The 24223-nt window shown below is 37.5% G+C and overlaps 1 protein-coding gene across 1 annotated transcript in view; it reads right to left on the reverse strand.

The window, feature by feature from the left end:
* Nucleotides 1–24223, reverse strand: part of LOC136869107 (DNA repair and recombination protein RAD54B) — a 329880-nt gene that overhangs the window by 155811 nt on the left and 149846 nt on the right. Inside the window, exon 9 of the mRNA XM_068227115.1 lies at nucleotides 5612–5776. Within this exon, the coding sequence (XP_068083216.1) occupies nucleotides 5612–5776 (165 nt within the window). The remainder of the gene's footprint in view (nucleotides 1–5611; nucleotides 5777–24223) is intronic.

A 24223-nucleotide genomic window follows, 5' to 3' on the forward strand; every position in this document is an offset into this window, starting at 1 on the left:
GTTGTTATTGCGGCCTTGTGTTGAATTCTAGGATGAATATGTAGTGTAATGGTGATATATTGATGTGAATCTCTCTTGAATTTGTTGGATTTGATGTTATGATGGTAACCATGGGTAGTATTCTTATTCTCATGCACTCTGGAATGTTTCCGGTTGATTGAATGGTGATAGACTATGGCTGTATGACTCATCTGAGGTTATATTGACCTTTTAATTTAATTTGATGCGTCCATGTCAGGTAGTGCTGTCAACCCTCTAGTGTAATGACTCATTTGTACTGGTAATGTTTACCATGTGGTGTCCTGTTTTGGGTACTACTTATCTTCTTCTTGTTTTCTGGTACTTGGTGCATGTGGTCAAGTTGTAATTAGGTGGAATCTAAAATTTATTGGTGGAGTTTTACTTCTTAACTGTGGTTTCCTTGGACTGGTTAATGGTAGTCACTGTTAGTTAGCTTCTTTCCCCTTGCATACATCTTTCCTGGTATCTGCAAAGTGAATTTCTGCTCTAGTATTGTATTTTTGTAACTTCCTCAGATGGCTGGTGTCATGCATGTGGTGGATCTGCTTGTTCTGGTTGATGGATGTCAATTTTAGCCTTGTGCTTGAATGTAAATTTTCATTCTTCCTGATATTTCATTTGCTAGTTCTGGTTGGTTACTGTATGTATTGGTGCTTGGTCATTCCTACCTGTAATTGTAAAATCAATACTCTGATGCTACCTGGTTGTTGTGTGGGTTCACTTCTGGATTCTTGGTGTGGATTATGGCTGGCTTATTGCTGAAACGATCATTCGTTTTTACCGTGTTTTTATTCTGGGATTTTGTTTGTGGTTCTCACAATTTGTCATGTGGGCATTGGTACTCATTCATTTACCTAATCATTGTGGAATCTGCTCCAAAATTCATATTTATGTTTATTATTTCCCCCCAGTTCGCTAAGGATTATGGGAGTGTATTTAATAATCGTTGTCAGGCTGGTGTGTAATGCTGTTAAGTTAGTTGAGTATGGGGTCTGCAAAATTGATGTAAAGTCTTCTCTAGTGCAACCGTGTGCCAATTTGTTATCTTATCTCCATGTCTTGGCTGTTATATTTATTTAATCTTGGATCCTAGTAGTAGGTAAGGTGTTTGGGAGTCAGTATGGGATGTCTCGCAGGTGATTCAGTTCACCCTATTGTTAGCCCAAGATTTTTCTTGAGCCCCGTTAGGGCATTTGTGGTCATTTCATTGATGTACAATGGCTTTGATCATGTTTTTGTTTGATATCTTGTGATATGAGAAATTGTGTTTCGTCAAAAAGATATTTGTAGGTCAGATATGAAAAATTTGTATACTGAAAAGTTTCCTTGCACCCTATGGCTGTTAGAATAATAATTTTGTGTGGCTATTTCTAGCCGAGTGCAGCCCTTGTAAGGCTGACCCTTCGATGAGGGTGGGCGGCATCTGCCATGTGTAGGTAACTGCGTGTTATTGCTGTGGAGGATAGTGTTTTGTGTGGTGTGTGAATTGCAGGGATGTTGGGGACAGCATGAACGCCCAGTCCCCGGACCAATGGAATTAACCAATGAAGATTTAAATCCCCGACCCGGCCGGGAATCGAACCCGGGACCCTCTGAACCGAAGGCTAGTACGCTGACCATCCAGCCAACGAGTCGGACCCTATGGCTGTTTATATGTAGTCTCATCCGATCAAGCTTATTTACATAATCCCCTCCTTATTTTATGGCTCCGTCTGTTCATCATCTGGTTTACTTCTTCCAATTCGATTGCTTCTAGCTCAAACCGGCATGTTTTTGCAATTTTATATTGTCACTTGCTTGTCATCTGACTGTTCTGGGTTCTATTCCAGTGAGTATGGGATCATCTGGGATAGCTCCTGGTCAGTTCTTAAAATTCCTTCTCTGTCGTTGGGATATGGGACCCTATTGATTGACTGAAGGTTCTTCTCCATTAACTCTAGAGCTTTGTGATCATGTCACCTATCAATTTTGCATCGTTTATGTCTTATTATATCCCGTGAATTCTGACTGACTGAAAGGTTGTTTGTGTTGATTGGCATAATCTCACTGGGTAGACTGTCTTTACGCCACCATATTTTTAGTCCTGCGTTATCCAGAGGTTCTTTGAACACTTGTGCTCGTTGTTTTTGAAGATTATTTATATAGAGTGGAATTTTACTTGAATTTTGGCTCTTATTCATGCTGCTTTTGAGTTGGATCTGACTGGAACTGTAATGCCATTTTTGTTTCTTGTCCATTATTCCCTACCATCCATTCTGTAATTGTCGGCTGTCATGTGGTTGTTGGTCTGGGTAACTGTTGCATGGTAATCTCTTGCAGACACGCACTGTGTACACCCCTCCATCTATTATTATACCGGTTAATTCTTCAGTTATTGCCATTGCTTTTTCTTTCATTCATGTGATCTCTGCGTTATGGTTATGGATGATTTGGGTACCACGTTTTCTGTTTCTTGTTTGCTCTCTTTCTGCCCTCCTTTACCTTCTGAGTTATCTAATTATCAAGTAGCTTGTGTTGTGTAAAAGAGTTGATCGTTGTGGTTGAATTCTGTCCATCGTGCTGTCTGATAATCCATTATTGTTTCCCTCCCTGTATCCTCCATTGTTTCATTATTTCTGTTGTGTATGGCGACTTCCTACTGATCCGTATGTTCTGGTCTGTAAAACTATGTAAGGTGTGGAAGAATGCTAATTACATGTAAAAATGAATGTGGATAATTATTTGATAATGGTTTTCAACCTAGTGAATGGGTTGTTGATGCCCTGGTTTGGCTTATTAAATATTTTTGACCTTGTTGTGGGCTAAATTACTGTAGCTTATCACTGGATTCCATAACCTATCCTTGATACTCTAAATTATTATTCCATTCTCTGGCAGTTTATTCCCATTTTATTCACTGTTTATTCTTGGGAACGTTTTAGTTAAGTCATGTCCCCTTTTCGTAGCATGTAATTATTACCTTAATTTAAATATTGTAGGGTTATCAAAACTATTTGACATAGTGTAGTTCTTCAAGTATGTTAGAGTAAAAACTTCCATATGAGGAAGAAAGTGTAAAATTTATTATCACAAAATTGTAATAAAAGTTCAAAGGTCAATGCCAGTACTGGTAAATTAGCTGAAGCCCAGTTAAAGTTGTCAGTTGTGTGTTCAACTCTGAAGCTAAAAATTGGAGAAATGTTCACCTGTCATTGTAAGTGTTTGTGCTTACTACTATCCACTGACTTTTCTAAAACCAAAAATGAAAAGGTCTTGGAAGCCTGTCTCTGACTAACTTAATCCCTAGGGTGTGTGATAGGACCAGTTTCGTTCCTGATTATCTACTGGACTGTGTCGTTCCCTCGCTTGCTGCATAGCAACAATCTGAGTTATGAACAGAACGATGCAAGTTAAGTTGGAAAATCCCTTGGTAACTTGTGAATACAGTAAAACCTCGTTAATTCGAACTCGTTGGGACTAAAAAACTGGACTTTGAATTACGTGATTTCGAATTAACCGCCAATTCACAATTCAGAAGAACCAACTCTTGCTGTGTTACAAAATGTTCTAAGGTCCGTTAGTTAACCTTGATTCACAGTTTATACCTTTCAAATGCCATGAAAAAAGAACTATTTCCAAAATGTATCCAAGAAGGTGCATTTACAGTATTCAAATAATGCACTTGGATATCTCACTGGCAAACATAACCTCACGTAACGAAAGAAAGAAAAAAAGCACGGTTCAAAGACGAGGAGAAATCTATGCTGGCTCCCATGTGCAAGTGCTTTATTCATTGGATTACAATACTGTATGCATTTTAGATGCCTTGTATTTACACAGAAAGTACCCGATTCCCTTAAAATCAAACTTTCCTATGACTCTATCCTTGTACGATTTCCCGCCATGTCACTTCTCTTGTACTTCGGAAATGTAAACACTTGCCGCGTCACAGTGTTCTAAGACCCATTAATACATGCAATCACCTCGATTCACAGTTTAAACTTTTCAAATGCCATGGAAAGAACTATTTCCAAAATGTGTCCAACAAGGCGCATTTACAATGTTCAAATAATGCACTTGGATAAATCACTGACAAACATAACCTCACGCAACGAAAGAAAAAAAAATCACACAATTCGAAGACAAGGATAAATTATGCTGGTTCCCCTGTGCAAATGCATTATTTTTTTGGATTTCTGTACTGTTTGCATTTTTAGATGCTTTGTACTGGCATGGAAAGTGCCTGACGTCCTTAAAACATTGTGGCTTATCGAACTTTCCTATGACGAGGGGATAAAGTTTCTTGCTTCCATGTGCATTGCAACACACTACAATGACCACCATCCCCGACCTTTGTACGATTCCCCGGCTGGCACTTTCTCCTTTAAAACCATAAGACCGTTTGGGCCCGCATTAAAATAAAGCAATGCAGTTTCATCTGCAATGACAATATTGTTTGGTGCCTATGAATTTATTCTATGAGCCACGTTTTTTCGTCAACTGTTGGCATCGCCAGTGTTCGCGGATTCTGTTTTTCCGCATGCTGCCTGTTGCGTGTTATTACGGCGTTCCTTGAAAGGTTGAATACAAAAGAATTCCAAATTCATTCAGTTTAGCAATCATGAAGCGCACTGTAGACCCACCGAAGTGAGTGTAAGTGCGGAAAGCTACCCCTCCACGTTCCGGAACACGCGTTCTATTATGACGCGAATAAATTTCGAGTTGAAATTACTCTGTAACATACTATTGTTTTAAACTGTAAAGGTAGTTTCGAATTAAAAGTCTGAATTTCAGTAATGGGGCCGACATTGTACTTCGAATTACGAATTATCCGTATTTCGAATTAAACAATTTAAATAACATGCAAAACTGTATCTCATTTTTCCGGGAACGAGAGCTTCTTCGAATTAGGCAGGGTTTTGAATTAATCGATTTCGAATTATCGAGGTTCTATTGTAAACAGTCACTCGCAGCATTCCCATGCAACTAGCATTCTCAGAATGTACACTAAATAGAACACAAGATGACCATAGTGAAAAGTTTGGAATGAGCCCTGTATAGAAGAATAAACTTTACGGCTACCACAACATTCCTTACGTACATTTCTTTCTCTCTTTTCATTGGACTCAAAATAGTGCAAAATTTAAAAATTAATTCCCATATGTCTGCAGTATGGTTTTAAAAGAAAGGATAACATAGCCCAGAGTAAAAAAGAGAGTCCTGGAGTGTGAAACTGTCTGCTTAAGACAAGTGGAGGAGACTAATGGCAATGTCCGCTGTTGGGATTCGAACTGTCTGCTTAAATGAGGCTGATTTAACATGTGTCTTACGTAAAATAAAATCAGTTCTGTGTAAAATGTTATAGAATGTAGATATAGGCATCAGTTGAAAACAGAATATGCTGTAGTTTGCTAGCAGGCAGGAAAAATATTTCTAATTTTGTTACTATCGAAAAAATGCAAATGGAGCCATCTGGAATAAAACATGATATTTCACTTGCATTCTGATTATCCAGAAGGTTTATCAAGTCATAAAATCCTTCAGAAATGGTGTGCAGAACATCAAAATTAAGAAACAATTTCTGATCACAGAATTGTAAAACTACACTTACTGTGGATACTTTGATGTTGCTGTTCTTCAGACGATGCCCTTCATCACAAATAAGCAAGTCAAATTGAATGTCATGGATATCACTGAAATTACGTGACAACATCTCATATGATATAAGCATCACAGGTATATTTGACTTCTGCCTGTAGTCCTTAGGTTTATTCTTCTGTAAATGAAAACACAAGAGATTGTAGGTGATTTCCATGTAATTAAATATCTTTGAAATACATGGTACATGACATTTTGTAAACATAAAGGTCTGCCTGATGGTGATGAACATTAAGGAGAGGTGACATGGAATGATGTTAAAAGTGATAAGCTTTAACAGCTTCATTTCAAGTAATACTAATCCCGTATTGACTATAATCAATTAGTGAATATTCAAGATAAACTTAAATGTTATAACTAAGTGGTCCGCCTATTCAATACAATATATAATTTATTATATTTAGTACATGTTTCGTCCCCTAAGGGACATCATCAGCTAATAATAAATTAACATTAATATATCAGAAATACAAAAAAGATATTATTAAAATTGGAAAGACACATTAAAATACTGATATACGGTTATGACATTTAAAATAAGATCTTAGAAATTTTGTTAAAATTGTAAGTCATATGATAGATAAAACAGTTAAATTGTCCATTTTACTCTTGTTGATATTGTTGGAAAATACCAGTTTTGCTTTATAAAACCTTAAATGATCAATTGTTGTAAATAGCACACTTGATTTGTATCTCTTGATGAAAGATTTGTTAAAACTTAAATATGCATTCCTTAGATAGTATAATATATTGAATGCTTCAGAATTTAAAGTCAGCTCAGGGCCATAGTGGGAAAGTTCTTTGTGGTAATGGATATAATTTTATCTGAAATAAAATGAAAAAATAAGTGTAAGTAACGTGAAATGGAAGATGAAATTAATATAATGTAATAAAATTGTATTACTTACTCCTTATTATTGGCCCCGATGTGCGGCGAAGGACTCACTTCTACCGAGGTAAGTGTGCATCTGCTTTAAAACAAGTACTGGTAGTTACTACGCTGAGCGGGGAGTGTGAAGGGGAAGTAGGAGAGTGTGTCCTAAAGTAAACAACCTGAGTGTCACCGAGCGTGTGACGTGTTAGAGTCTGACGTTTCTTCTCTACAAGAAAAAAGCTCATTTAAACTCAAAGCTTTATGAGGCACACCTCAAAGCCCCATTATCATTGGGCCCGATTGAATGGAACTCTTGCCAAAAACATTTAAACATTAAACTCAACCATATTTTAAATTTAAAACAAAGTAATTTGGATAAGATATTAAGAGCATTATTTAAACAATGTGAAGTCTCTCCCGATATTTCCCCGAAACCACGGGAGGACATAATAATAGAAACACAATTCCATCCACCCACCAAGAATTTATCTGATATATCCTTCAGTACAACAGGAGAAGCTATCCTTAGTAATGGACCCAAACATAATTGGCCCCACTCTAATAAATTGAAAGATAAGATAGATACAGTTGCAGAAATAGAACACTGAATACAAAAATTACCCTTAGATCAACAAGAAGAAACAAGATATGAAATCAAAAAGAAACTAAAGGATATTTTAGTCAATCCTGATAGCAAAATTGAACCTAAACACACTAATAATAGACAATTAAAAGAACTTAAACAAAAGATTCAAGATAATAATCTTATAATTACAAAAGCTGATAAAGGTAATGTTACAGTCATTATGGACAAAACTCAGTAGGTTGAAAAAACTGAACTCTTCTTCACAGAAAGCAATATTACAATAGTTAAAAGATCCCACTAATGGACTCCAAAAAGAGTTAAATCAAATCTTGAAAAACAACATATTTCTGATGAATGAACAAGAAAATAAAAAGCTCCTTAATATAAATCCGAGACTTCCTGCTGCTAGAGCGATGCCAAAAATACATAAACCTGGGGTACCCATCAGACCTATTATTAATTACAGGACTAATCCAACATATAAAATTTCACAATATGTACATAAATTTCTTCAAACACATTTCAAATTTCACAACAATAAATCTATAAAGAACTCTATCAAATTCTGTAACGCTACCAAAAATTTAGAATTAAATTCCAGTTACACAATACACTCGTATGATATTAAAAATATGTATCCTAGTATTCCAATAAAAGAAACCATCAACATTATTAAAGAGAATTTGATCCAATTTAGCCATTTGAGCCAACAAGAAATAAATGAATTTTTAATCGTCTGAGATTTTGTCTTAAACAATAACTATTTTATGTTTAACAACAAAATCTACTAACAAAAAGGTCTTCCGATGGGTGCCCCAGCATCAGACATCCTAGCCGAAATTTATATTTATCACATGGAAAAAACTAAAATGATCGATAAACTTGATGGTTTGTACCATTGGTCTAGATTTGTAGATGACACCTTTGTAATACTAGATGAAAGAATTACTAATGGCCAGACCTTTTTCAACCAACTTAACTCTCTTGATCCATATATCAAATTCATACTTGACTCTGAAGTAAATAGCACCTTAAATTATTTAAACTTGAAAATTACTAGAAATAATCAAAACATTTCCTTTAATATTTTTAGGAAACCAACGCAGAGTGTAAACATGATCAAAAATGATTCTTTACACCCGGGAGCTCATAAAAGAGCCGGCTTCTTTAGTATGATTTACAGAGCTTTTAATATTCCGCTTTCAACCCAGGATTTAGAAAAAGAAATTAATACTATATACCATTTAGCATATAAGAATGGCCTGCCTATGACTACATTAATACAAGAATGAGAAAAAAAAAGAGAATAAGAAATTTGCCGTATTTATATATAATAGCAGTAAAATATACAGTATTACGAATCTATTCAAAAGACGTAATTTAAGAATCGCTTTTAGGACTAACAACACAAACTCAAAATTATTTTATAACACTCATATCGTTAATAATAATAATAATAATAATAATAATAATAATAATAATAATAATAATAATAATAATAATAATAATAATAAATTCTAAAATTCGGGTGTTTACAAACTGAAATGTGCTAGTTGTTTAAAAAGTTATATTGGACAAACAGTTAGGAACTTCATTATAAGATATCAGGAACACACCAGAGCCAAGAAATACAACAGATACTCGGCCATGAGCGAACACATGACCGACTCCAATCACATGTTTAAAAATATAGATAATGACTTTAAAATACTGAAAACCGTAAATAAAGGCCATTTATTAAACATATATGAGGAAATTTACATTTATCTAGACCAGAGGAACAATCCAACAAATAATATCAATGAGCTTTCTGAGAAGTATAACATTTTATATGAAAAACTAATAAAAGCGAGAGTTAGGAAGAAACGTCAGACTCTAACACGTCACACGCTCGGTGACACTCAGGTTGTTTACTTTAGGACACACTCTCCTACTTCCCCTTCACACTCCCCGCTCAGCGTAGTAACTACCAGTACTTGTTTTAAAGCAGATGCACACTTACCTCGGTAGAAGTGAGTCCTTCGCCGCACATCGGGGCCAATAATAAGGAGTAAGTAATACAATTTTATTACATTATATTAATTTCATCTTCCATTTCACGTTACTTACACTTATTTTTTCATTTTATTTCAGATAAAATTATATCCATTACCACAAAGAACTTTCCCACTATGGCCCCGAGCTGACTTTAAATTCTGAAGCATTCAATATGTTATACTATCTAAGGAATGCATATTAAAGTTTTAACAAATCTTTCATCAAGAGATACAAATCAAGTGTGCTATTTACAACAATTGATCATTTAAGGTTTTATAAAGCAAAACTGGTATTTTCCAAGAATATCAACAAGAGTAAAATGGACAATTTAACTGTTTTATCTATCATATGACTTACAATTTTAACAAAATTTCTAAGATCTTATTTTAAATGTCGTAACCATGTATCAATATTTTAATGTGTCTTTCCAATTTTAATAATATCTATTTTGTATTTCTGATATATTAATGTTAATTTATTATTAGCTGATGATGTCCCTTAGGGGACGAAACATGTACTAAATATAATAAATTATATACTGTATTGAATAGGCGGACCAATTAGTTATAATATTTAAGTTTATCTTGAATATTCACTAATTGGAATGACGTTAGTAGATGAAACTGAGATTTTAAAAGTGGGAAAGATCATAATATGAAGATAAAGTTGGAATTCAAGAGGACAAATTGGGGCAAATATTCATTTATAGGAAGATGAATTAGGGATGGGAATAAATATACCAAGGGAGATGTTTGGTACATTTCCAACGTTTCTGAAAGCATTTAAAAAACGACTAAGTAAACAACCGATCAGTAATCTGCCACTTAGGCAACAGTTCTAAATGCATACCAGTGGTGAATGATTGAACAATTTTACCATCAGAATGTTAGCCAGCAGTGTTTGGGAACTGGTAGTATACAGTTTCTCATCACTCGACTGTGTGCCAAAAACCTGGGTTCAATTCCAAACCTCTCCACAGTGTTCGTATGCAGTGAGGGCAAATTTATGCTGTTGATGGTGATTCATCCATTGGATGGGAACATTTAGCCTTGAGCAGATCTCTTGGTGTTATTTGACAGAAGTAGGCTACATGCCAGCACCAAATTACACCTTCTCTCTACCTCATTAACTTCAACAACACACACCCAGACAACTAGGTCACCCATGGGTGCCAAATACAGTAGAAAGGCCTGCAACAGGCCTTTCCAGAGATCACAAGCAATCATAATCAATTTTAAAAAAGTCTGGCACATTCATAAATATTTAGGTCAAAATATGATCAAAAGCCTATACCTTAGTTTAGAATAAAAATTATTTAATGGCTATCCGATAATTCACTAACAGATTTGCCTCCTTGGCCAAGTGGACTTCAGTTCCGGGTTTGATTCCTGGCTGAGTCAGAGATTTTAGCAGTGTTTGGTTAATTCCTTTAGCTTGGGGACTGGATACTTGTGATTGCCTTATTAAGTACCTTCACAGACATACATCTCACACTACTAAACCCCACAGAAACGCGTGATAGGACAGTCAAAATGGCAGTGAGTTAATGTCTCAGTGTGGGTATCCTCTGTGCTACTTTAGTAATATGTGTGGTTAATCAAGGATTTGCTGTCTCTAATTTTGTTGGAATTTAGTGGTGATGTGGAATATAGTGAGTTTGCAATCTGTGACGATATAATGGTGAAATCGGCGAGATTGTGTCTGTGTGCCACGTGGTCGAGCTGCGACCAGCTTACGTATATTATGGGGGAGGGTTCTTCAACTGCCGCGAGTGATCTGCCTGCAGGTACATTATGGATCATGGAAACTTCCCTCACCCTCTTACAGGCAGGAGACTAGTTAACTTTGGATTGTAAGTTTTATTTTCCTTCCTTACCGATGGCTAATCTGTCTTGTTTTCTTACGGTCCCAACATCTACCCATAATTCGTTGAAATTACGCTGTCATGCACTCCGTTCCTCGATAAGTTTCTTACTAACAATGTTACTCCTGTCTGGTGATGTACAAATTAACCCTGGGCCTACAACGAATGATGAGTTCTCTGTGTACTGTCAAAATATCAGGTCCATAAAAAATAAGATTACAGACTGTGAACTTCATGTTCAAGAATTAGCTGCTTTCAATGTTATCGCCTTAAATGAAAGTTGGTTGACGGATTTTGTGCTAGACTCTGAAATACCACTCTCTAAAGAGTTTTCCTTATTCAGGGTCGATCATAGAACTGGATCCCGGGGAGGAGGTGTTTTAATTGCTGTCAAATCTAAATGGCATGCGACCCTACGCTGCGATCTGATGAATGACTGTGAAGCTGTTTGGGTTGAAGTTACATTCCATTTGCATGTTTCTATAGACCACCTCGTTCTTATCTCAACTATTCTGAAGCTTTTCTTTCCTCTGTGCTTAAAGCCGTTCATTCCAAAGATAACATTGTCATACTAGGAGACTTTAATCTGTCTGTCTCCTGGATTTCCCCTTCATTAGGTCAGCCTTCTAATAACCTTTACAAATGGTATCTGGACCACTATTTTACTGGACTGAACTTCAAACAGCATGTCTTGGAAAACACCTGCAGAAATAATCTTCTTGCCTACCTGCTTTCTTATAACGAGCCCTCATCTGTTTCTGTGAGACGAAATATTTTAAACTCCAACCACAAGTCCGTTGAAGCAACTTTCATTCTCACCCCTCCCCGTGCTCCGAGATGTCATCGACCTGTTCTTAAGAGCTCTGTGCCTGTGTGGCATAAAGTTGACTGGCAGACTGCTAATCGTACCATGTCCCTTTTACCATGGTACTTGTTGTATTGCGTTGAAGTTCAAGACGCAGAGGATTTATTTTATGATTGGACGCTTGCTGTTATCCGTGACCTCATTCCTACTCATTCGATGTCCAGAAAATGCCCCCCTTGGGAGAAGAGTGATACTAAAAGTGCTGAACTACAAAAATTGGTAGTCTGGAGAAGAAAGGAAGAATGCGCCCTCCGAGAGAAATTATAAAATATTCTCTGACCTTCGCAAACACCAAGAGTATTTATTAAAGCAGGATTACTCAGAATATATTAACGGATCCTGCCTTGAAGTAAGACACAACAGTAAAAGGTTCTGGTCACTTATAAATAACAGAAGAGACAACAAACGAATACTGGAAGTAGTAAACTGGGATCATTCTGTAGCCAGTGGAGCAGATAGACCTGAATTATTCAATGAATATTTTACCTCTAATTTTGTTAAACCTGTTTAGTATGCTGATTTTCCTAAAATCAAACCTGTTACTTCCCATAGCTTCAGTAATATTTCTACCACTGAATCTGAAGTGCACTCCCTACTTTCGTCTTTGTCAGAAAATAAAACCCATAGGCCCTTATGGTCTCAGTCCTATCTTCCTTAAAAATACAGCAGTAACTCTTCCATACCCTATTAGTGTGATATTCAATCGGTGCTTCTCAGTTGGCTGCTTTCCGAACTCCTGGAAACTTGCTTATATCACACCTGTTCTTAAAGGTGGAAAGAGGTTGAATATCGCAAATTATCGCCTGGTCTCTATATTACCTGCTTTATCAATCATTTGTGAAAGGATCATCCACCAGCGTTTGCTTGCAGTTACAATTCCATACATATTCCCCCAGCAGCATGGTTTCCTCCCTGGAAGCTCCTGCGTAAAAAACTTGGGTATTCTCCTCCATCATCCCATGTCAGGCATCCACGTGGGCTCTCAACTTGATGTATGCTATATCGACATCGTGAAGGCCTTTGATACCGTGGATCACATGCTTCTTGCACACAAACTTTCTGAATGGTTTAACATGCATAGGAGACTCCTAGCTCTAATTAATAGCTTTCTGAGTGAAAGACTACAGCACGAGGTCCATACACGAACAAGATAAAATCAAGAATTAAACCAAAGCAGATAACTTACTTCTCTACACACAATATAAACTCACTCATTCAAACCGGTAAACTAAAAGTGATCACCGACATAATGGACCAACACAAAGTTCTTATCATGAGATTATAGGAAATTAGAAACACTGACCAGGATGCCTTGGAATCTCAAGAGTACAGACTTTATAAAGGTATACCCGGGAAGGGAGTGATGAAGAATGTCCCACAATTTGGAACGGATTTTTGGTCAGCCTTAAAATAATAAACTCAGTTCAAGAATTAAATCACAGTCTCCACAACTCTCAACACTCACCTTGAAGGCATTTAATAAAATCTGTACTATAACAAATGCCCATGCTCCCACTAATGATAAAAACAACTCCTCAAAAGACCACGAGGAAACAGAAGAATTTTGGGACCTATTGGACCAGACCATAGATAAGATCCCCAAACATCATGTAAAATTATTAATAGGCGACTTTACCGCTCAACTAGGCAGAGATAAATAATACCGTGACACCATCAGAAGATGACCAGCATACAAGAAAACAAATAAAAATGGAAAGAGACTAGTTGACCTGTGTAGATACCATAACTTAATCTCAAAATCTACATGTTTTAAGAGAAAACCTCAAAAACTAAAAACATGGAAACACCCTGACTATACTCAAGGAGATGGCAACTGGATCACATCTGAATGGACAAATACCACCACAAAGAGGTAGAACCTATTACAGATACTATGTGTAAAAGGAGACCGGGATTCTTTGGACATATCATGAGGATGCAGGATTCAAGACTTTTGAAACAACTAGTACAACACAATCTCATCTCAAAAAATACCACAACAGGATGTAAATGGATCAGAGAAGTAAGAGAGGATCTGAAAGAAATAGGCCTTACAACAGAAAACACTACAAATAAGATAAAATTGAATACAAAACTCAAGAATATAAACCTCTGCTTTACCCTTAAGCAAAAAAAATAACACACATATCTTCAGCCGAGGAAAGGGCACGAAGATCGGAGCATCTGAAGAAGTACTGAAAAGACCGCAAAGCCTGAACAATCCCTTCAAAGAGATCTGAACGATGGACTGACTGAAGTGATCTTATGCGGTCATAAAACAAGAAGAAGATATGATTGTACAGTTTTTATTGTGTTTATTTGTGTCCTTTGTAAATATTTATATATCTTTCATTTTAGATTAATATCTATTGTAAATAGCTTGTATCTTTGTAATTCGGCGTTATGTTGTTGCTGATCCTGAATGAACGAACAAACAAACAAACAAACAAACAAACAAACAAACAAACAAACAAACAAACAAACAAACAAATAATTAAATAAATAAATAAATAAATAAATAAATAAATAAATAAATAAATAAATAAATAAATAAATAAATAAATAAATAAATAAATAAATAAATAAATAAATAAATACAAATAGCAAATACAGTATTACCCCTCTTCATAACACAATGGTTAGCAAAGCCATGCGTTGAGACCGTTCCCTTCAGATAATGAGGTTCATTCACCATGCAGACAACGTAAGTTCAGATGAAATTTTTTTGGAAATTATGACCTATGTCCTGTGATAAATATAAGAGCATAAATGCCTTCAACATTGCAGAGCAGAGCAGAATTTTGCATACGATGAGTGCATGATACTGTACTATGGAAGGCACAGGTGCAAGCTGCTTATGCAGGGAAAGGCGATCACATTTAGTTTTATAGTGTGGTGTTTGAACATAGCAGATGGGTTCTCGGTGTCTTTGCAAATTTATCAAAATCTTTGCCAATACCCAGTATGAGATCAATTTTTAGTAAATCTGCAGTATCTCTTGTATCCATTATCGACCACTCTCCTGCTACCGTACAAAACCTACCGTACAGACTTTGATAATATGTTTATGGGTTTGAAGATGGTCATGCATCTTTGTTCTAGAGTGTATAGCTTGAAAGGGATCATCCACGAAAACTGAATCCTGGACTGTCTCTCGGCCTCTTCTACTGACGTGAAGAAAAGACGAACATATGAATTTGCCTAAAGTAAAGAAGAAGAGCTGATTGTTGCATGCTGGATTGATAATGGAGCTGTCACTGTGGCGTCAACATGTAATCGTATACAGCCAACGCCAAAATAAGCAGGTACAGTAAATATGAAAAGAAGAAAATCTCAATCCTACATCCACATCTGTCAGTCAGAAAAGTGTGGTGTTGGCATCTGCAACAACTACTTTTTATTACTGAACACAAATGAAAAAGGTGAATAAGTGCGAAAGACCTAAAAACTAAAAAAATATATCTAACACAAAATTTTGATTTTAGTTCCTTGACCATTTTTCCAATTCATAAATAGATGTAGAAATGTTTATTAGTCCTAAAATTAGGTTTAGATAATATTTAAGTGTCAATCAGTATGCTTAATCTGTGCCATACATAAAGAAAATAAAGATTCTCACTAAGATTATGAGTAAGTAGGTTAGCATCCTGCTTTACAGAATTTTTACTAAGCACACTCAGAACATTTTAAGCAAGTCTTGGACCTATGGGAGTAACAGAGTCCCATTTCCATTTGACAGGCAAAAGACTCCTTGGTAACATCCTGGCAAACGAAATGGAATGTGATGAGCAGCTATCAATATTAACAGGCCTTATGGAATAAATAAAGTTGAACTAGCTGAATCGGCAAAGAGGATGTATTAGCAGTTAATGATATTCGGTTACTGGGAGATAATGAGAAAGAGACAGGAGATTATAATGTATTCTTAACAGGCGTTAGGAAGGGAAGAGCGGAGTGTGGCGTAAGACTGTTCATCGGGAATACAATTACACACAAAATAGTTTCTGTTAGGCACATAAATGAGCGAATGATGTTTGCAGATTTAGCTGTTGGAGGAATTAGGAAGAGAATTGTCTCAGTCTACTCACCATGAAAGTGCAGATGAGAATAAATTTGACAATTTTATTTTTTCAAATTTTTAAAATTTTTTTGCTATTTGCTTTACGTCGCGACGATGGGATAGGAAAGGCCTAGGAATTGGAAGGAAGCAGCCATGGCCTTAATTAATGTACAGCCCCGGCATTTGCCTGGTGTGAAAATGGGAAACCACGAAAAACCATCTTCAGGGCTGCCGACAGTGGGGCTTGAACCCACCATCTCCCGATTACTGGATACTGGCCGCACTTAAGCGACTGCAGCTATCAAGCTTGGTGACAAGTTTTATGAAGCACTGAGTGACATCATAGTCAGGGTCAACCATCATAGATAGGGTCAACAGCAAGGATAGGATAGTGCTAATGGATGATTTCATTGTGAGAGTTGAACAGAGAACTGAAGGATATGAAAATGTGATGGGGAAATGTGGGGAGGATATGGAAGCTAATAGGAATGGGAAGCATTTACTGGACTTCTGTGCTAGTATGGGTTTAGCAGTTATGAATACATTCTTCAATCATACGGTTATTCCCTGCTACATAGAGGAGTGTAAGGGCACCATATTCATAATAGATTATATTACAAGCAACTTCAAATTCTGGAAATCTATTAGGAATATGCAGGTATTCCAGGGATTTTTTGATGATACAGCCCATTATCTGATCTGTAGTGAACTAAGTATCTCTAGGCCTACGACAGAGAAAGTGAAATCTGTCTGCAGACGAATAAGAGTAGAGAATCTACAGGATGAAGAAAATGGACAAAAGGACGTGGTTATGATTACTGAAAATAGACAATAGACAGTAAGAAGGTTCAGGATATAGAATGAGAATGGGAGGCATACAGAGATGCTGCCATAGAAACAGCCGTGGAATGTCTGGGAATGGGAAAAAGCAAATATCTTGGTAGAATAGTGAAGTGAAGGGAGCTTGTAAACGTAAAAGGATAGAGAATCAGAAATGGTTCCAAACAAGGACTGAGGCAGACAGGGAGTTGTATGTAGATGAAAGAAACAGAGCGAAATAAATAATTGTTGAATCCACAAAGTCTTGGGAAGAATTTGGTAATAACATGGAAAGGCTACAAGAAGCTTCAGGAAAACCTTTCTGGACGGTACTAAAGAATCTCAAAGGAGTGAAAAAGGTAATGAGTAGAGTTTTACATAGATCAGGTGAACTCATAATAGACCCCAAGGAATCATTGGACAGGTGGAAGTAATATTCTGAAAATTTTCTCAAGGCAAAAGGAAATAATGATGGTGGTGAAATTACACCTGAGGAAGTGGAAAGGTTGGTAAATAAACTCCATTGTCATAAAGCAGCATGAATAGATTAAATTTGACCTGGAATGATGAAATATAATCAGAAGGCAGGGATGAAATGGCTTGATAGAGTAATGAGATTAGCATGGAATGTTAGTAAGGTACCTTCTGATTGGACAAAGCAGTAATTGCACCTCTCTATAAACAAGGGAACAGAAAGGATTGCAACAACTATTGAGATATTTCATTGATTAGTACACCAGGGATTGTAATTCAGAAAGCAGTAATTGCACCTTTCTATAAGCAACGGAATTTCATTGATGAGTATACCAGATACCAGGCAAGGTGTTCACTGGCACTTTGGAAGGCAGGGTGGAATCAGCGGTAGGGAGTAGTAGGATGGATGAAAACCAGTATGGTTTCAGACCACACAGGGGCTGCCAGGATCAGATTTTCAGTGTGCGGCAGGTAAAGGAAAAATGTTACGAGAGGAATAGACTTATGTTTTACAGATCTAGAGAAGGCATATGACAGAGTAATGAAGGAAAATGTTTTAGCCATACTGCAAAACTATGGGATTAAGGGTAGATTATTAAAAGCAATCAAAGGTATTTATGTTGACAATTGGTCTGCAGTGAGAATTGATGTTAGAATGAGTTCTTGGTTCAGGGTACTTACAGGGGTTAGACAAGGATGTAATCTTTCACCTCTGTTGTTCAGGTATTAAGTAGCAGGGAGGGATTCAGTTCGGTGGAAATGTAATATGCAGTTTGGCCTATGCTGACGACTTGATTTTAATGGCAGATTGTGCCAAAAGCCTGTAGTGTAATATCTTGGAACATGAAAGTACTGTAGGTGCAATGAGAATGGTATGAAAATTAGACTTTCTATGACTGAACTGATGTCAGCAGATTAGAAATCCAAGAAAACTCAATGTCTGATTGGGGATACAAATCTGGAATAGGTAGATAATTTCAAGTATTTAGGATGTGTGTTCCCCCATGATGGTAGTATAGTGAGATTGAATCAAGGTGCAGCAAAGGTAATGCAGTAAGCTTGCAGTTGCGGTCGATAGTATTCTATAAGAAGGAAGTCAGCTCCCGGACGAAACTATTTTTACACCAGTCTGTTTTCAGACCAACTTTGCTTTACAGAAACGAAAGCTGGGTGGATTAAGGATATCGTATTCATAACTTACAAGTAAAAGACATGAAAGTAGCAAGAAATTGCTGGTACGAACAGGAGGAAAGAATGACAAGAGGGTACTCAGAATAAGTGTATAGAATGACAAGAGGGTACTCAGAATAAGTGTATAAAGGCTGTATTAGGAATGAACTCAACTGATGAAACTATATGTATAATGGCTATGGTAGTGGGGTCGTGCGAGACGAATGGAGTAAGATAGGTTACCTAGGAGATTAATGGACTCTGTCATAAAGGGTAAGAGAAGTAGAGGGAGACCAAGATGACGTTTATTAGACTCACTTTTCTAATGATTTAAAGATAAAAGGTACAGAACTAAGTGAAGTCACTGAGCTAGTTACAAATGGAGGATTTTGGCAGAGTTATGTAAAATCACAGAGGTCTGCCAACTGAACGCTGAAAGGAATAACAGCCTATAATGAAGATGTATACTGTTGGTGAGTTATATACTCCAAAGATATGGCAGAGTTTTGTCCACACTTTTTTTTTCCTTCTTATAATCTGCTTATGTCACACTGACACAGGTAGGCCTTATGGTGATGGTGGAACAGAAAAGGGCTGAGTGGGAAGGAAGTCACCATGGCCTTAATAAGGTATAGCTCCAGCATTTGCCTGGTGTGAAGAAGGAAAACCACAGAAAACCATCTTCAGGGCTGCGGACAGTGGGGTTCAAACCCATTATCTCCTGGATGCAAGCTGACAGCTAAGTGACCCAAACCGTACAGCCACTTGCTCGGTCACATTTTTGATAACGGTGAATCTGCCGTAATGGAAGACACATACTTTTCCCAAATAGCTTTCTTTCTTTCTATAATCAAAATATGGGCTTTAGCGGATATCTGCTTAAATGAATTATGGTTGGTCATGATAGGTTTTCGACAATAATGCTTAAAAACTCATCAATGATCACATATGGCTGCAATGATTTTGTCAGTCTGCCATGGGACTTGCTTCCAGCAAGAAATGCCGGACAAGAAAGGTATTGTTTCATCAGTGGCAGTCAAAATACCAGTTGTAATGGATCCACCATAATCATCAACAGACCCCAGCATCTTATCTGCCATCAATGAGCGTTTTGTTAACTCTGGCCAATTTGCCTAACCAAGTAGCCAACATTTTGTCAATTCATTCCATTCTTGATTTAAGAGTGTGAGAACTGTAGGGGAATGGTCACTGTCACAGTGATGGTCATCTACTTGCCACTGTACCGGGGAACTTGTGCACAACTACATAAGATGACATCCACATGGGAGAATGTGCCATGTGCACTACTGAAGTAAGTATGTTCCTCTGTGCTGAACACAAAAAGATCGACCTGGTTGATCTATTGCTCAATAATCCTCCCCCTTGTGCAGTAAGACGGAGAAACCAAAGTGTGTTACGGGCATTTATGTCTCCAACAAAGAGGAAAGGGGGAGGTAACTGAACGGCCAAGTCTTGTAGCTCATGTACGCGAAGACTGTAGTCTGATGGAAAGTATATGATGCACACCGCTGTCATTATGGGCAACAGAGTACATACTGCAATTGCCTTCAGATAAATATCCCCTCTACTTCACAGAAGATGTTTGAACCGACTAGGGTACAAACACCTCCAGCCGCCCTGCCATTCACAGCTACTTGGTTTTTTTTTTTCTCTTTTTTGCTAGGGGCTTTACGTCGCACCGACACAGGTAGGTCTTATGGCGACGACTACTTGGAGTAATGATAGTAGCCTCTCACATTCATGTTGTCAGGTCTCAGACAAGATTCCTGTACACAGACTGGTGGCTGCATAGACGGACATCACTTGCCACAACTCAGCTAGGCAACAAATATAACTATAGGTCTTTTGTGTGAATCAAAAGACTGACAAAATTAAGACAGTTGATCGGCCTTCTTTTTTTTTTTTTTTTTGCTAGGGGCTTTACGTCGCACCGACACAGATAGGTCTTATGGCGACGATGTGGCCTTCTTTTGTCCAGCTATCTATAATTATTCGTTATAATATTCGTTATAAGCATCGTCATCACCATCAACATCTATTACTGCCTCTTCTTCCATGTTCTCCTCAGTCGACGCTGACATGGCAGCTGAGCACTTTGCTGATGATGAGCTCACTGAACGTGAATAGTGGGCGCGTGTGACTACTTTCTGGGAGAACTAGGTTCCCCAGAAAAGAGTCAAGCAAGAAGGCATAGGGTGCCTCGAAGAAGATTTGGCAGATGGTCTGCCAGTCTTCTTTGGGGCTGCAGTGATCCCCAATCAGGTTGGAGTAGGTTTCTTTTCCTACCATGTAGGGAAGCGCTGTGGTTTACCCTTCACCTCCCTCTTTGTCTGGGCATTAGGGAAGTCCTTCCCCCTATCCCAGACAGGAAGGATTTCCCAGCTGAACGTTTCTCGGAGTAGTCTTTCCCAGATGAGATTGGCAATGACGTGCTTATAGGTTTCCCAGAGGAGGTACAGGTACCTTCTTGGGACTGTCATTGTCCTTACTTGTAAAGTTTAGTTGGTGGTTAGTAAAGATTTTCGATGCTTGATGTATACTCATGGTAGGTGTAAAGCTGTCTGGTGAGATCCATACTTTTGCAACATTTTCAGCGAAGGAGAACTCCGGAGCAGCCATGGATTTGAACTTTCTGCTGATGTCTGGATAACAGAGCATATCCAGAGCTTTGATCTTCTTGATCTTCTCCTCCTCCCTGAATGTAGGACAATCCCTGGATATTGGAACATGCACACCTGGACAGTAGATACACACAGGTGGTGGTTTGCAGTCGACACCAACATGTTCACATTTTCAAATCATCGCACATGTCGTCGAACCCGACAACTCAGTATCTACATAATTAATTAACAACAGTTCCTTAAATATGAAATACATCAGTGACAAATTTTAATATAATATTTATAAATGAGGCAAGCATCATCATCATCACCATCATCATCATTATGTACATTTTCTAGTCCAGCTCCTGCCAGATCAGGGTATTGATGGCACTTCTCCACTGTTGCCTCTCCTTCCACAACCACTCCTCTTCAATAATTGTATTCCAGTCCAGTCTTAGTTTTCTTATACTGATTAATATTAACCTCTTAACCAGGTGTGACGAGTTAATTTGTCTACCAAAAGTTGTTAATCAATTGGATAATGATGAGTTAACTCATCTAGAGCCATCGAAAACTGTTATCTGCTGGATGGGACGTGGTATCTCATCGCTGTTTGTTACTGAGTGTAGTTCTATAATCGCTTTATAGATGTCAATAGGTTCCAGATTTGCTGCGCTACAATGCGCACCAATATTTCATTGCATTTTCTTCCGTACATAATTGCTAAGCATGCTCATTTGGATGATGAAACTATTCTTCGTTTCAATGATTCAGATGAATTAGGTGACAGCTCTTATGATAGAGTGATGCAGGTGTAATAGAGTGATATAACTTGAAAACGTCCGACTCGTTGGCTGAATGGTCAGCGTACTGGCCTTCGGTTCAGAGGGTCCCAGGTTCGATTCCCGGCTGGGTCGAGGACTTAAACCTTCACTGGTTAATTTCAATGGCTCGGGGGCTGGGTGTTTGTGCTGTCCCCAACATCCCTGCAACTCACACACCACACATAACACTATCCTCCACCATAATAACACGCAGTTACCTACAAATGGCAGATGCTGCCCACTCTCATCAGAGGGTCTGCCTTACAAGGGCTGCACTCGGCTAAAAATAGCCACATGAAATTATTATCATTACTTGAAAACAATATTCTCTAACCCATGGGTAAGTAAAGCCAATATTGAGCAGAATCATCATTATTATTATTATTATTATTATTATTATTATTATTATTATTATTATTATTACTATTTGTGAGGTGTGGCAGTGAAGTTCTTTACATTTATTAGTATTATTATTATTGTAGTTACGGCCAGTCTTTATTTGGTACAAATCATGATCGTATTATTTGTGAGGTTATGCCATGAACTATCTGCTGTATATATATTAATGAGTTTATTTAATGTAACAACACACAATTAATAGCATATAATTTACTATTACCTGTACATATGATGTATAATCCACTACAATATTGTGTAACACGCCGTTATATCCAGAACAACGCTATGTATGACGAGAACTATGTAGAACCTTCCTCACATTGTAACTATGCTATTGGGCACTCTAGAATTTACGAGAAGATGTTGTGTCATATTCTTCTAGAAGCCTGAATGGGCAGTCTTGATGGCAGAGAGGAGTTGGTTAGTTGGAGTTGTTTTGATGATTTCTGTAGAAGTCATAATAGCCATGTGAATGAAGTTAAGTATGTGAATTGGTTTTGTTGAGTTGGCAGTTGACATGCATCTGGTGCAGTCTTCTTCTTAGTCTTCATGATAGGCAGTTGTTCAAAATGGTAGTTTATTGATGTGTATATGATACATGTTTTGTTTTTTTTGTTTTTTCATGAATAATTTTAATGTTTATAAAGGAACTTTATACATGTTTCACCCTTTGTACTTCTGATCAATTGTGACAAGATCTTTTATTTAAATTGTGAATCTTCCTACTCTAAGTAGAACTCAGGATTTTCAAGATTTCATCTTGAGTTAAATAATTGTGTTATGTTAAAGTATCGTTCTGATTGGGACTGTCATATTTACAGAGAAACTCTATATGTGGTTCGAACTTCGTGTAACATTTCATTTATTACAAGACTTTTTATTTATTTGAGAATCTTACGGTTCTAAGTCAAACTCAATACTTTCAAAGTTCTAACTTGAGTGAAAAGAATTATGTTGTGTTAAGTGTCATTCTAATCATGACTTCAAGATTTTGAAATTGTGATTGTCTGAAGTTTTCTCCAGATACTTTTAGGGGCATCATTAAGTCCCATATTAAGAGTGTTTATATGTGCATTGATATAATAATATGTTTATTTACAATTGCCTGGTCTCATATTTTGCTGAAGATGACGCCCACCAGAGACGAAACTAGTTCCAAGTAAATGTTATAACTTGTTTAGTTCAATATTAGTATTGAAAAGGTGGATTTTAAATTTTAATCATCTATTATTCTCATTTCAATAAGGACTTAAAAATGAAATTATTAAATTTAAATGTATACAGTCTGTCAGGTCTTGAGACAACGTCCTGTTCTCGGTCCCATTTCCGCTTAATCCAGAATGGGCCAGACCTAGTTTCTCCGACGTCAAGGTTGGGCACTTGTTCTTCAGGTGTTCCGATCTTCCACACTGGTAGCACTTTCTAACTGTGCTGGTCTCTTCCGTAGCTTTGCTCTTGTGTTCCTCCTCCAGCTGGGCCATGATTCTGGGTAGATCATCAAAGGATCTCAGCTGTGATACTTTCACTAGGAGTCGAATCTTATCGTGAAGTAGCTCTGTGATGTCTGGTAAGATCTCGTTCTCGCTTCCTTCCGGCTGCAGATGCTTGAGGAATTGGTACTTCTGAAGGACAATGGCGCTAGCTCTCATGCCAGTGGGTTGTGACTCAGTCAGTAGCTTCCTTTCCACGGAGCTCTTTGCCCCATCGGAATTAAACCTAGCGAGGAATTCCCTCATGAAATCCACCCAGTTTTAATTTAAGCCCTTTAAGTTGTTCTACCAAGTAGCGGCTTGCCTCTTAAATCATGGTGTGATGAGTTGCACGAAGATGTCTTCTGGTAGGTTAGTCCTTCCTAACAGACTGACCGATCCCTGGATAAAGCTAGTCGGGTTCTCTTCCAGTCGTCCGTGGAATTCCGGAAGGCTCTCTATAATCACCTTTGGGTCTAGGTGTCCTGTATTGCCATTTA

The sequence above is a fragment of the Anabrus simplex genome, chromosome 1 (genome assembly GCF_040414725.1).
Source record: "Anabrus simplex isolate iqAnaSimp1 chromosome 1, ASM4041472v1, whole genome shotgun sequence".
NCBI lineage: Eukaryota > Metazoa > Arthropoda > Insecta > Orthoptera > Tettigoniidae > Anabrus > Anabrus simplex.